The following is a 13266-nucleotide window of genomic DNA, read 5'->3' as shown; positions in this document are numbered from 1 at the left end:
GTTGCTTAAAGAAGCTGCTGCCCCAGACGCAAAGAAAGACCCTATCGCTGCCGTGTTTGAAAATAGTTAAAGTTAAAGTTCCAATGATTGTCACACTCACACACTGGGTGTGGTGAAATTTGTCCAGAGCAAAAAGTTTGCCCGAGACGAGCCGAGGGCGAAAGTTATCAGGGATTTCATCATGGAAATTATAGTCCTAGAGGCCGGTGATGAAGATATTTGTCTTTGTCAGGACAAATCAACAGGTACACTTTGCAAAATCCACCTTTGTTTGAGGATTTTATTACCGCCAGGTCAGCACAAACTACAGTTCAATCTAAATTTAGAAAATAATGGATATAAATAAGTTATTGGTGTCAGTCTTGAGAAGCAGGAAGTTATCGTATCGGCTTTATAATTTTTTTTTAGCTTGCATCCCTGCTTGTCAGGTGCAACGGGTGTTGTGCTGAAAATATTCTGGTGTATGCTAGATGACTTGTCAACCAACTAGAATCAGAACATAATAGCTAATGGAGTCACATGCACTATTTTAGTTAGCTTCTAAGATTTTTCTTAGAATTTTCCTTGACTGTGGCCAAATTGTTATCTGTATCGAGGCCTGCATTCTCGTCCATTTTATATGACATGTAACATACAAGTCAATCCCAGTTTACTTAGAGCAGGCCGATTTTTTAAATAATATTACAAAAAAAAAACCCATAACATTTGGAATATTAGGGAAAACAGGTGTAATTGTAACAAGAAAATGTTGCAATATTGACACTTACAACACAAAGTAAAAATAATATATACTGATAAATGACCTTTTTTTAAAAAAAATTACTTTTATGAGTGGGGGCCTTTTTTATCCTGCACTACCATGAGCTTATGTAACGAAATTTCGTTCTTATCTGTGCCGTAAAGTTCAAATTTGAATGACAATAAAAAGGAAGTCTAAGTCTAAGTCTAAGTCTATGTCTAAAGCTGCAATGCATGCATATTTTTTAACTTTAAAAACTATTGCTCAAAAAAAAAAAACTTATAATAGACAGATAGATCTGAAGTTGATAGAGATTTTTAGACTTAAACTTCCTTTTTATTGTCATTCAAATTTGAACTTTACAGTACAGATAAGAACAAAATTTTGTTGCATTAGCTCATTGTAGTGCAGGATAAAAAAATCAACAAGGTGCAGATATAAATAAATAGATTACTGTACAGTGTTGAAAGTAAAAATAATATATATTGATAAATGACCTTTTTTTTTAAAATTACTTTTATGAGTGGGGCCTTTTTTTAACCCTGAGACCTTTAGTCAGATTTTTTTAAACTGTCATTGTTCAAACACTATAAACCTTTAGCTTATCAGTATGTGGAATGAAATTATGAAATAGATTAAGCAAAGAAGTTAAACTATGTAGTAATATGATCCCGTTTAAAAGTGTTTACAAAGTGTAAGGAAGAATTTCTTGAAAAAGAGATATTTTCATCTCACTATGTGAATCATTATGCTTAACTATTAGGAGAACTGTTGTATTTCATGTATGAAATATGTAAAGTGTGTTACAAAATGAGAACAGGAAGTAAATAATATGAGCTACTAAATTGCTATGAATTGGAAAAAGGGTATGATTAAATAAGCTTGGCTTCTTCCTACTTTCTTTCAAACTTGTTGTAAAGAAAAATGTAAATATGTAAATATGTAAACTAGATGATACATCACATGTAATTGCATACATGTTCCAAATACATTTAAAGCAATCCAAACCAAAATAATAATGAATCAAAAGTATTTACCTATTCAAGGCTTCAATTACTTCACATCAAATATTTCATTTTGAAAAATGTTTTGGGGAAAATGTTGCATATTTTTTGTTTTTGCCATAAAAAAAACATGGTTTTCTTTGTAAAAAAAAAAAAAAGGGCATAACATTAAAACAATTTAAAAGTTAATGGCAACGGATGGTTCTGAAGTTGATCTACAGATATTTAAGTGTTGAAAGTAAAAAAAAATAAAAAATTATATGGATTATTTTTAATCCAGACAATTTTGGGTCCCCGGGACCTTAAACATTACCTTAAATTTAGGGGAAACCAATTGGTTTTGAAAAATAAAAATATCCAATTGGCCCCCGCATGCTTTCAATTTTCAGTGAAAAAAGTTTGGACACCCATGACTTAGGTAAAATTGTGGACATGACGCTAAAACACCTGTCAACCACAAACCATTTTTCCAATACCCCTTCAATACATGACCAATTCACTCATGCAACACTGGACAAAACCTTGCTTTACTTCTTTAAAGGCATATCTCATGCTTATTATCACTTAGTGAGCCTTATATGATATAAAAGCATCAAGCATGCTCTAGGTCCACAGGTGGGACAGACAAGATAAGGATGCAAAGGAGTATAGTACATCCATCACATGCTGCTCAAACACAGGCCAATAACAGGAATATTTAGATCACCTTATCACCTTTCAGTCCTGGTTCTCCGGGATTTCCAGGCACTCCCTGGAAGAAACACAGACTGGGCGGTTAGAACTTCAAAACTGTAGGAAGACCCTCTGATTTCTGAACAGAATCCCTTGTTTTCATGAGAGTGCAGGTAAGATTACCTTCAGTCCATTTGGTCCTGGAAGGCCCATCTCTCCAACAGGTCCCATATCACCCTGGTACCAGAAGAGGGGACAAACTCATGTTTGCACAGGGAATTTGTGTCGTGGTAGATAATTGCAAAGAAGTCTGAGAAGACCGGAGAATAACTCTTCAAATGAATGCATGTCGACAACCCTCTAACTGACTGACGTTGACATAAGTGAAACTAACCATTGCTTGCACATTTAATTGTGCCTTTGTTCAAAGGCAGATAAAATATACTTAAGTTAAGCGCAAAAATTATGACGAAAGAGGTGAAGCTGTTTTTTCATTTGCACTTTAATTTTATTGACAGTTTCTTTAAGAAACATTATTTATTATTTAGTTAGAAACATATTTACTTCAGCACAACATAATTGTTGTGCTAAACACTCCTCAGCCTTCCCGGTAAGGTCTATTCAGGTGTACTGGAGAGGAGGCTACGCCGGATAGTCGAACCTCGGATTCAGGAGGAACAGTGTGGTTTTCGTCCTGGTCGTGGAACTGTGGACCAGCTCTATACTCTCGGCAGGGTCCTTGAGGGTGCATGGGAGTTTGCCCAACCAGTCTACATGTGCTTTGTGGACTTGGAGAAGGCATTCGACCGTGTCCCTCGGGAAGTCCTGTGGGGAGTGCTCAGAGAGTATGGGGTTTCGGACTGTCTGATTGTGGCGGTCCGCTCCCTGTATGATCAGTGTCAGAACTTGGTTCGCATTGCCGGCAGTAAGTCGGACACGTTTCCGGTGAGGGTTGGACTCCGCCAAGGCTGCCCTTTGTCACCGATTCTGTTCATAACTTTTATGGACAGAATTTCTAGGCGCAGTCAAGGCGTTGAGGGGATCCGGTTTGGTGGCTGCAGGATTAGGTCTCTGCTTTTTGCAGATGATGTGGTCCTGATGGCTTCATCTGGCCAGGATCTTCAGCTCTCACTGGATCGGTTCGCAGCCGAGTGTGAAGCGACTGGGATGAGAATCAGCACCTCCAAGTCCGAGTCCATGGTTCTCGCCCGGAAAAGGGTGGAGTGCCATCTCCGGGTTGGGGAGGAGATCTTGCCCCAAGTGGAGGAGTTCAAGTACCTCGGAGTCTTGTTCACGAGTGAGGGAAGAGTGGATGGTGAGATCGACAGGCGGATCGGTGCGGCGTCTTCAGTAATGCGGACGCTGTATCGATCCGTTGTGGTGAAGAAGGAGCTGAGCCGGAAGGCAAAGCTCTCAATTTACCGGTCGATCTACGTTCCCATCCTCACCTATGGTCATGAGCTTTGGGTTATGACCGAAAGGACAAGATCACGGGTACAAGCGGCCGAAATGAGTTTCCTCCGCTGGGTGGCAGGGCTCTCCCTTAGAGATAGGGTGAGAAGTTCTGTCATTCGGGGGGAGCTCAAAGTAAAGCCGCTGCTCCTCCACATCGAGAGGAGCCAGATGAGGTGGTTCGGGCATCTGGTCAGGATGCCACCCGAGCGCCTCCCTAAGGAGGTGTTTAGGGCATGTCCGACCGGTAGGAGGCCACGAGGAAGACCCAGGACACGTTGGGAAGACTATGTCTCCCGGCTGGCCTGGGAACGCCTCGGGATCCCCCGGGAGGAGCTGGACGAAGTGGCTGGGGAGAGGGAAGTCTGGGCTTCCCTGCTTAGGCTGCTGCCCCCGCGACCCGACCTCGGATAAGCGGAAGAAGATGGATGGATGGATGGATAATTGTATGTAAATGTATTTTTCATCAGTTTTTGAGTCCCTTATTATGCAGTATATTTGATTAGTAATTAATTTTGTAATTAGCCTGACCTAATCATTGATAATAATCTTTGTGATTAACACATGCTTTCATATCATTTGACAAAATTGTAAACTGTAAGTAGGTTAGATATAATTATTGAATACAATTAAAAGCAAAAGTAATTACTAATTCAGTGTTAATATTTGAGAGGCCCCCGAGCTTCTCTGTAGTGGAAAAGTTGGGCCCCAAGGTAAAAAAAACCCCCCAAAAAACCCCTGCTTTAGCACATGCATTATTCTTTTTAAGATCTAGAGTCTGCAAATCTAAAAAAATATATAAATGTGTGAATTCTGTTCTTCGCTGTGAAGAACCGGCTCTAGGGTTTTGTGGCCCTAAACAAGTATATATATATGTGGCCTCTAGGGGCTAGGGCTTACTATGACCTAGTAAGTATTTCAAAACAGTCACAAACCCACATTAAAACACATATTTCGAAAGTTGTAAACAGGTTCTTATGCCCCAGTCGAGTGTTTATGCGAGAAACTGGCCCTGTTGCTGTGGTAAAATCCAGGTGAATACAGCCATGCTTTTATTTTTAAGTTTAATTTTCACTGAACAGGAAGTCCCTAAGTGCACAATTTAATGTGTGTGTAACTAGACAGTAGCTATGTTGCCGCTTATGGGTGTGAAGTAATATTACAACGCGGGATGGGTACCGTTCACATTTGAACCGATACAATACCAATTTCCTTTACCTGGGAATCGATACAGGTACTCAACGGTACAAAACTTTTGTATGTGTTGATAAATATTACTTGTTTTTGATAATACAATTTCACTATTAATTGCAAGACTTAAAAATGAGCTGATTATGATAACTAATGTCCAGTTGTGGCATCTTGTTTGATTATCACATCTCGGAGTCTCATTTGCAAGTATGACCCTAAGTTGCAATTACAGTTGCAAGACCAGTAGTGTATAGTTTATGGTGGGTTGACTAGTCAATTCAGTCTTTGCTGTCTAGTCTTTTGTTGTGCCCTAAAAAGTGGTAATACTCTAAGTATTGTACTTATTACACACCAACTGTTTGATTGTAACGTGCATAATAGTTGTAGTTTTCATTGAAATCGCCATGTAAAATCACTAATGCTAGTCAGTAGCATGTCAATAGTAAAGCCAATGTATTTTAGCATCAAGCTAGCGCATTTTTTTTTAGAAAAGTGGAGCATTACTTTACTAACGTTAAAGTCTTTTTTGAGACAATTGCTTTGCTGGCATTGAAAATTGCAACATTGTCTACAGAGTGCCGAATTGCAAAGAGCCGGTTTGTGACGTCACGCGCAACACAGGTACCGTTAAATTTTACGTGAATCGGTGCCAAAAAAATGTACCGTATTCTGTACCCATTCCTAATTACAAACCCCGTTTCCATATGAGTTGGGAAATTGTGTTAGATGTAAATATAAACAGAATACAATGATTTGCAAATCATTTTCAACCCATATTCAATTGAATGCACTACAAAGACAAGATATTTTGATGTTCAAACTGATAAACTTTTTTTTTTGTGCAAATAATCATTAACTTTAGAATTTGATGCCAGCAACACGTGACAAAGAAGTTGGGAAAGGTGGCAATAAATACTGATACAGTTGAGGAATGCTCTTCAAACACTTATTTGGAACATCTCACAGGTGAACAGGCAAATTGGGAACAGGTGGGTGCTATGATTGGGTATAAAAGTAGATTCCATGAAATGCTCAGTCATTCACAAACAAGGATGGGGCGAGGGTCACCACTTTGTCAACAAATGCGTGAGCAAATTGTTGAACAGTTTAAGAAAAACCTTTCTCAACCAGCTATTGCATAGAATTTAGGGATTTCACCATCTACGGTCCGTAATATCATCAAAGGGTTCAGAGAATCTGGAGAAATCACTGCACGTAAGCAGCTAAGCCCGTGACCTTCGATCCTTCAGGCTGTACTGCATCAACTAGCGACATCAGTGTGTAAAGGATATCAACACATGGGCTCAGGAACACTTCAGAAACCCACTGACAGTAACTACAGTTGGTCGCTACATCTGTAAGTGCAAGTTAAAACTCTCCTATGCAAGGCAAAAAACGTTTATCAACAACACCCAGAATCGCCGTCGGCTTCGCTGGGCCTGAGCTCATCTAAGATGGACTGATACAAAGTGAAAAAGTGTTCTGTGGTCTGACGAGTACACATTTCATATTGTTTTTGGAAACTGTGCACGTTGTGTCCTCCGGACCAAAGAGGAAAAGAACCATCCGGATTGTTATAGGCGCAAAGTTGAAAAGCCAGCATCTGTGATGGTATGGGGGTGTACTAGTGCCCAAGACATGGGTAACTTACACATCTGTGAAGGCGCCATTAATGCTGAAAGGTACATACAGGTTTTGGAGCAACATATGTTGCCATCCAAGCAACGTTACCATGGACGCCCCTGCTTATTTCAGCAAGACAATGCCAAGCCACGTGTTACATCAACGTGGCTTCATAGTAAAAGAGTGCGGGTACTAGACTGGCCTGCCTGTAGTCCAGACCTGTCTCCCATTGAAAATCTGTGGCGCATTATGAAGCCTAAAATACCACAACGAAGACCCCGGACTGTTGAACAACTTAAGCTGTACATCAAGCAAGAATAGGAAAGAATTCCACCTGAGAAGCTTAAAAAATGTGTCTCCTCAGTTCCCAAACGTTTACTGAGTGTTGTTAAAAGGAAAGGCCATGTAACACAGTGGTGAACATGCCCTTTCCCAACTACTTTGGCACGTGTTGCAGCCATGAAATTCTAAGTTAATTATTATTTGCAAAAAAAAAATTAAGTTTATGAGTTTGAACATCAAATATCTTGTCTTTGTAGTGCATTCAATTGAATATGGGTTGAAAAGGATTTGCAAATCATTGTATTCTGTTTATATTTACATCTAACACAATTTCCCAACTCATATGGAAACAGGGTTTGTACAACACATGTGGACAATGACTAATTACCTCTTTGGCTTTCTAAGTTAACTATGTATGTCGACATTTGCTTAAGCAAGCACTTATTTAGTATTACAAATAATACAGTGGACCAAGACTTGATTGGTTGGTCCACACGGTTTGTGGATGTGGTTGGGACTAACTTAAGCAAGTTACGGTTTCGGCTGAACCGCTCCCGTCCTGGACAAAGGTAGCAGCCTGCAGTCGCAGCAGAAGGATTTTTAAATGCAGCCCAGCGCGCACCCAGGCTGGTCACATGGATGCTGCAGCGGACAAAGAGCTGGGAGCAGAGCTGTAATCACACGCCTCCAATTACAGGCCTGCTGCCACCGCCGATGGCCAAGAATAAACCGGGAGGAGCGCGGGTGAAAACGGGACACGACAAGACACACCATTACGTGGCTATTGGTGCGTGTGTGGGCGAGCTAGCTTAAAACAGACGTTGAACTCGCTAAATTAGGTTTGATTGACTATTAATCAAAAGTCATTCCAACGCAGATTCCAACCCAACACCAGTTTCCACTTTTTCCAGTTTGTCTACAGCGGTGAACCTATTAAACACAGACGCTCGCACCCGCATAATCTTCTATTTACGCAGGCATTTTCTGGTTCCCTTTGAATCGAGCATTGACGGGATGGATGTTTGGGGAAAGGCGGTCAGAGCGCACAGAAAACCACTACTCACAATTAGTCCGAGAACTCCATTTGGACCGGGTGCTCCCAGCTGGCCCTGGTCAAAGAGAAGGAAAGGAGCACGTGAGATGAAGAGTAAAGGAGCACTTTTCTGGGGTTATTGGCTTTAAAAAAAAAAATTAAAAAAACATGCTAAGAAGAGTGGCTTAGTGTTTAAGGCCGCTTATAAGAGGAGCCTGTGTGCTTGTTTGTGTGTGTCTAAGGGGGAAGGTGGAGCGAGCGGTGAGCATGTTTCCCTTTGTTTACCATCTGTCTTTGTTACGGCACCTATTAGTAATACTTTTTTACATCTAATGTCATCAGGAAAAGCAACCAAACACAATTATTTGCACTATTATCCCATTTTGTTTGGTGCAAAATACCCAAAAACTAACAATGATTGACACTGCTGTCAGTTTTTTGTGGATTAATATCCTGGGCTCGGGATCTTTCTGTGTGGAGTTTGCATGTTCTCCCCGTTACTGCGTGGGTTCCCTCCAGGAACTCCGGCTACCTCCCACCTCCAAAGACATGCACCTGGGGATAGGTTCATTGGCAACACTAAATTGACACTAGTGTGTGAATGTGAGAGTGAATGTTGTCTTTCTATCTGTGTTGGCCCGGCAATGAGGTGGCGACTTGTCCAGGGTGTACCCCGCCTTCCGCCCATGTGCACCCCCCGCGACCCCGAGAGGGACAAGCGGTAGAAAATGGATGGATGGAATATCCTAACATTACTTTTCCCCCTAAAGAAAATTAAGCATTTTGATATATTTTATTTTGAAAACCATTACAACAGATTTTGTAACCTTGAGGGCTTCCCTCAATGTTGGTGAATGTTAAAGGACCCAGGGACCCAAAAGGGTCTCAGTCATTCAAGTGTCAAAAATAAGTCATATATATTTTTTTATTATTATTTTCAATGCTTAAATATCTATACTTCAGATCTGTCCGTTAACAGAAAGTTTAAATTAATGTAATGTTTTTATGCTCTTTTTGTCAAAACCCTTTTTATTTAATAGGAAAAACACAATATATGCAATATTTTCCTCCCAAAAATGTTCAAAGTGGAATATTTGATATGAAGTAATTGGAGCCTTAAATAGGAAATATAATAATATAATAATTCATAACAATGTTGCTTTTGGTTGATTGTTATTTTTTGAGCAATGGCAGTTAAAACAAATACAATTTAATCATCAGACTTAAGGTCACGGGGATCCAAAAGACCCCCTACTAATAATAGTGTTAAAAATATGTCATAAATCCATCCATCCATTTTCTATTGCTTGTCCCTTTTGGGGTCGCGGGGGATGCATATCAATATATTATTTTTACTTTCAATGCTTAAATTTCTCGATCAAATTTAGATCCATCCAGTTATTTTAAATTTTAATGAAAAAAAAAATCATATTATATATAATAAAAATGAGCTGCAGGCCGCAAAGGGACCTCGGGCCGCACTTTGGACACCCGTGGTTCAATCTTTTGATATGATTTATTTTAAGTAGTTGTTTTCCATAAAGTGCTGCCATTGATGAGGTGACTTACAAAAATAAGCCATGTTGGAAGTTTATGAATAACATACGCGTGCATTAATGCAGGTGTGTGTGCGCGTGACCTACTGGTTCTCCGTCCGCCCCAGGTGGTCCTCGCTCTCCAAAGTCCCCAGGAAACCCCTAAATGTGAGAGGGAGTAGTTTTTATCTTTGGATTGGAAACGATAGAAAAACACACATGTTGGTCTATTTTCTGCTTTAGCAAACATGCAATAACTGTTTCTCAACACTAGGGGGCAACAGACAACAGTTACAATCGCATGCTAAGATATTACTACCTTTTAAATACATTCATTGTCCATAGCAAACTATTTGTATTATATAGTTTATAGTGACATTTGTTCCCAACTAGTTGAATGGAGAAGCTTGGTCACATGATCTTGTCACGTTTGAGATGCCCTCTAGTGGTCTTATGAAATATGCAGGAAAAATCCTCTAGTGGTTGAAGTAAGTATGACAAGACTTCTGAACTCTTGTTGCCATTTAGAGAAATAAGTCATCATAGCAGGAAGTGTGCATCGTTTTACTGACCAAGCGTCCGCATTTTAACGAGCTGGCAACAACAATTACACAAACATTGTCATTCATTGAGAGTTGGGTTTCTGGTCACACAGTCAATTGCAACATTCACTCCCTTTTCTTGTTTTGCTTTGCGTTGTCTGCAGGACGCTTCATATTAAATGAACCATAAATCACGGGTCAACATTAGACGTCAAAAAATTTGAAGTATGCAAAGTAAGCGCAAACTGACCCATTAGAGGCACTGTATCCAGGGCCAGCTAGTCTATTTAAGTTGATTATACTTTTTTTCTAAGTGCAACAAGAGAGGGGGCCTGCCAAGTGATTACTCTCTGCGTTGCTATTTAGCGTTAAATGCAGTCTAATCTGGGCTGTGCTAAATGCAAAGAGAAGCCACGTAGGCAGAGAGCACAATGCATTCTAAGCCCAGAACATCTAGAAAGGCTTATTATGGCCGGCCTGCCCTATTCTGGGCCTTGCACATTGTTAAAATAAAAAAAATAAAAAAAATAAAAAAACGCTAATTACTATTGATTCATGCTGAAAATGGCATTTCATTGGGACAATGGTGGACTTTTTGATACACAGCGGGAAGTCTCAACCCCGAGCTTGACTAAGATGAAGATCTGCTGACTAAAAGATATTTTTTAAACTTGTTTGACAACAGCGGAACCACAAAGGTCCAACACAATTCATTCCGGACCTCTGCCAGAGCTAGGACTTGACCAGCTTTTAAAATAATCTGTTCCCCTGTCAAACATCTGCCCTCATTAAACCTTTACTGTACGCGCAATTTTAACACAAGCAAAATCTGCCCGAAGTCATTGAACTGCTAAGAATTGTGCATCTTTAAAGTCATATTCTTTTTCAATTTCCTCGAGGGCGTGCAACTTTACAGGTTCTATTGCAATAGCATGTAAAAAAAAAAAAGAGAATCCAAACATCCATGTCTGAATGATGCTATTGTACTCTTTCGGGGTATCTGTAAGCCCTCCAACAACATATCGATGCAGCGTCAGCAGGATTCTGCCTCGCGCAGACTTAAAGAGTTTAGAGTTCACATTCGTAGCGCAGTACAAGTACAGCAGACATGAATGACGCATGAAGTTTACCCACAAAAGATGATTCATGCCGCTGTCATTGCTTTTTGTACAAGTTAAATGTGTGTGTGTGGGGGGGTTGAAGGGCCTTTCCAACTACAGCACTTTAACTATTAATTGAACTCAGTCCAATGAGGCTTAAGTGTATCTCTGCTTTTACGTCAAGTCAGCATGCGGGCCCCTCGTAAAGAGTGAAACTGTGAGATGCTTACAAGTACAACAACGTGCACGTGAAGAAGATGACGTGCAGGATGACCAAACCCGCAATGCATGGTCATTCAACCACAATGTATAACAGGGGCATCCTACAACTGTCTGTAATATTTTATATGTCGCTTAACAGTGGTTAGGTACTAAGAATATTGTGAAAGTTAAACGTCAATTTATTTTTTTATTAAAGTTCACCACCAACTATTACTGCAATCTATGTAGTACTAGGGCTTGGCGATAAAAAGATATTAATATATATTGTGACAAACACGTAATTACTATCAATGAAAAATGCGTTCGATTAAACGTTTGATATATATATGTTTTTCTTTGTCGGAAGAAACAGGAAGTGGCAAAGCAAGGGTTGGTTGCATGAACAAAGGGCACTCGCTAACCGATCAATACAAGAAGTGATCACTGATCAGTGGGAGTGACACACTAACAGCCAATCAGGTAACAGTATCAACTATCACGTTTGGTTGCACCGTCTTGTTGTCCCGCGGTTGATTCTTTGCATGGAGTGAGAAGAGAAACTAAAAAGGAGTTCTGCAGAGAGCAAAGACATTGTGAATAAAACAGGAAAAGTCACCTCGACATTGTGGCAGTTTTTTTTGGATTTTTAAAAAACGGAACGTAGTCAGACCAAGGCGCGCGTAATTAGTAACACAACATCACCTTAGCCGCGCCAGTACAATGGCACTAAACCTGCCGAAAATACTACTTCTCAGGTTTGTCTATGTTTACATTTTCACACTTTGTTACACTTTATTAAGTATTTTTCACGTATTCCTTATTTTTGCACATTATTTTTGAGAAGTTATTAAGTGTTTAATGTAATTTTGGAATTTTGTTTGACATTGCTTGAGTGTTTTCCATGCTTGTGTTGACATTTCCTTTCTGCTTTAATAGCTGAGGGGATTATAATCAGAGGAATGTTACATTTTAAATACAAATGTTTACATTTCATAAATTTTTCTCATGCTCCTTTTTTTCGATAGGTCATAAAATCTATCAATAATTATGACGTGATACCGTTTTCAGCCATTTCACAAAGGACGACGACTATGAATTCCCTGTTTCCACCAATCTACTAAACGGCCTGAAAAAACCCCGGGGGTAAGAGGCCTGACAGCCAAGTGCTCAAGTGGAGATGTTTTTGCTCAATCAATGAGCCATTTACCCCAAAATTAAACAAGTAATGTGTTGATATGTTAAAGGCTGCATGGGAAACCTTTTGAAAGGTGCTGTCAAGGTGATCTATAACTGACACATATGGCAGAACCAACAGCTTCCTCCAGATGGCCCAGAGCCCCTTCACGTCAACAAAGGCTTTTTCTTGTTGCGAGCACAACCTCGGTGCACAACGGCCGGGACTCGACCCTGACTAACCTTTCTGACAGGCCTGGAAACACTGGGCTGACTGAAACAATGAAGTAACATGCAGACTTTATACATTTCTACGCGGGTAGATGTTGGCACTGGTGCCTTTTCGTATGAGCCAAGGAATGGACTGAGAATCTACTGAAAGGAACTTAATGCTGTTTGACATGTGTGACTCTCTCCCAACTCATCCAAGCATTCATTGCATCATGACACATCATCTGTAAAGTATGTTGAGACAAAACTTTACCGGCCTACCCATCTTGCCCCTCTTCCCTGGTTCGCCGGGAATGCCCTGGAAGTCAAAACAAGAGAGAAAAGACGGTGGGTGAAAGAAGAAAAGACAAAAAAACAAAGAAAGATAAAAAGTTTGATTCCAACCACATCATGTTGTGTGATCATTAATGGCATCCCCACAGACATGGATGGAACAAGCCTTCATAGTGCAAATATGAGTTCAATAAAAAGATCCTGAGATAAGATAT

At 40.0% G+C, this 13266-nt stretch overlaps 1 protein-coding gene across 1 annotated transcript in view; it reads right to left on the bottom strand.

Annotated features, from left to right (window-relative positions):
- LOC133577650 (uncharacterized) overlaps positions 1-13266 on the bottom strand; it is a 117966-nt gene that overhangs the window by 58620 nt on the left and 46080 nt on the right. The window contains exons 12-16 of the mRNA XM_061931618.1: positions 13032-13076; positions 9640-9693; positions 8028-8072; positions 2599-2652; positions 2450-2494 (exon numbers count right to left, since the gene is read on the bottom strand). Coding sequence (XP_061787602.1) covers positions 2450-2494; positions 2599-2652; positions 8028-8072; positions 9640-9693; positions 13032-13076 — 243 coding nt within the window. The remainder of the gene's footprint in view (positions 1-2449; positions 2495-2598; positions 2653-8027; positions 8073-9639; positions 9694-13031; positions 13077-13266) is intronic.

The sequence above is a fragment of the Nerophis lumbriciformis genome, linkage group LG39 (assembly GCF_033978685.3).
Source record: "Nerophis lumbriciformis linkage group LG39, RoL_Nlum_v2.1, whole genome shotgun sequence".
Taxonomy (NCBI): Eukaryota; Metazoa; Chordata; class Actinopteri; order Syngnathiformes; family Syngnathidae; genus Nerophis; species Nerophis lumbriciformis.
This window is presented reverse-complemented; position numbering and strand designations above follow the sequence as displayed.